At 54.5% G+C, this 1420-nt stretch overlaps 1 protein-coding gene across 2 annotated transcripts in view; it reads left to right on the top strand.

The window, feature by feature from the left end:
- Nucleotides 1–1420, top strand: part of HNRNPDL (heterogeneous nuclear ribonucleoprotein D like) — a 5311-nt gene continuing 3891 nt past the window's right edge. For both annotated transcript variants that reach the window (XR_010561430.1, XM_065404663.1), the window contains exons 1-3: nt 1–187; nt 1052–1220; nt 1306–1420. The exon at nt 1306–1420 is cut by the window's right edge and continues 47 nt beyond it. Coding sequence is in view for 1 of the 2 variants with exons in the window: in XM_065404663.1 (XP_065260735.1) it covers nt 99–187; nt 1052–1220; nt 1306–1420 (373 nt within the window). In the remaining variant the exon portion in view is untranslated. The remainder of the gene's footprint in view (nt 188–1051; nt 1221–1305) is intronic.

Here is a 1420-nt window from a genome sequence, read left to right as displayed (position 1 = left end):
GCAGGCGGTGCCCGGATCTCTTCCGCCGCCATTTTATTACCGCGCTTTCTGGTTGCAGCTTTCTATCGAGTCTCTAGCTCTCGTAACCTGCCCCCGCTATGGAGGACATGACCGAGTACAGCGGCGGCCTGGAGGAGTTCGCCGAGGGCTCCAAGATCAACGCCAGCAAGAACCAGCAGGACGATGGGTAAGGGCCGGACGGTGGGGGGGAGGGCGCCCCTTCTCCGCCCCCTCCCTGCAGCCCCTGCCTGGGGGGCGCTCGCGCTCCTCCCGCCCCCCTCCCGGCGGGCGGGCGGGGGAGGGGGTCCCACTTGGGCACGTTTCGCGTTCTCTTTGTGTCTCCCCGTCGAGCTGCTTTCCGAAGGGCGGGGTGCTGTCAATCATCGGGCCATGACGTAACCGGGAGCCAATCGGAGGCGGGGTAGAGCGCGAAGGGGCTGCCCGGGGCGGGCTGGGGCCAAGCTGCGCGCGCGGCGATGCCACGCTGCTCCCGAGTCTCGTTCCTGACTCGCGCGGGCGGGCCTCTGGACGCAACTCGCTGGCTGACAGTGTCTGGGGGGAGCAGGCGGTAGCTTGTCGGGCGTCCTGGGGAGTTCAGGATCGGGAGGAGCTGAGCCACTGCCTCCGAGCCCGTTAGCAATGGGCCGAGTCGGGTAGGCCGCAGCCCAAAACCTCATGCCTGGGTAGTATTAGAGCAAAGGTACTCGGGTCACTCGTAACCAGCTCCCATCCTGCAAACACTTATGGGTACGATTCATTTCACTACCGTGTACTTGATTCATGGGATTAAAGTTAAGCGCACGCATAAGTGTTTTGCAGGGTCGGGGTCTGAGAACTTTATAACATGCATATAGTTTGGTATAATTATGTAAAGGTCAGCTTTGAGGCCCTGGAAATCAGTTTAGTGAACCGAGAGTGGTGTCTTTTCAAGTCATGATGCTGATCTTGCTGGAAAAATTACCACTTGGGTATTCTAGTTTCTTTGACACTTGAAGTGATTAGCAAAATAGTTTGCTCTTAATTAACTATATGCTTTTTTTTTCTATTGTAGTAAAATGTTTATAGGAGGCCTCAGCTGGGACACAAGCAAGAAAGACTTGACAGAATATTTATCTCGGTTTGGAGAGGTGGTGGACTGCACAATTAAAACAGATCCAGTGACTGGGCGGTCCAGGGGATTTGGCTTTGTGCTCTTCAAAGATGCTGCCAGTGTTGACAAGGTATGTAGGGTCTGTGTAGTTGGCTCTTGTATGCATTCGTTTTTTCATGGCTTTCTGAAACTCTTGTGTCCTGTGGATTTTCTAGGTATTGGAACTGAAGGAACACAAACTGGATGGCAAGTTAATCGATCCTAAAAGGGCAAAAGCACTGAAGGGAAAAGAGCCACCCAAAAAAGTGTTTGTTGGTGGACTGAGTCCAG

This window comes from Emys orbicularis, chromosome 5 (genome assembly GCF_028017835.1).
Source record: "Emys orbicularis isolate rEmyOrb1 chromosome 5, rEmyOrb1.hap1, whole genome shotgun sequence".
Classification (NCBI taxonomy): Eukaryota; Metazoa; Chordata; order Testudines; family Emydidae; genus Emys; species Emys orbicularis.
This window is presented reverse-complemented; position numbering and strand designations above follow the sequence as displayed.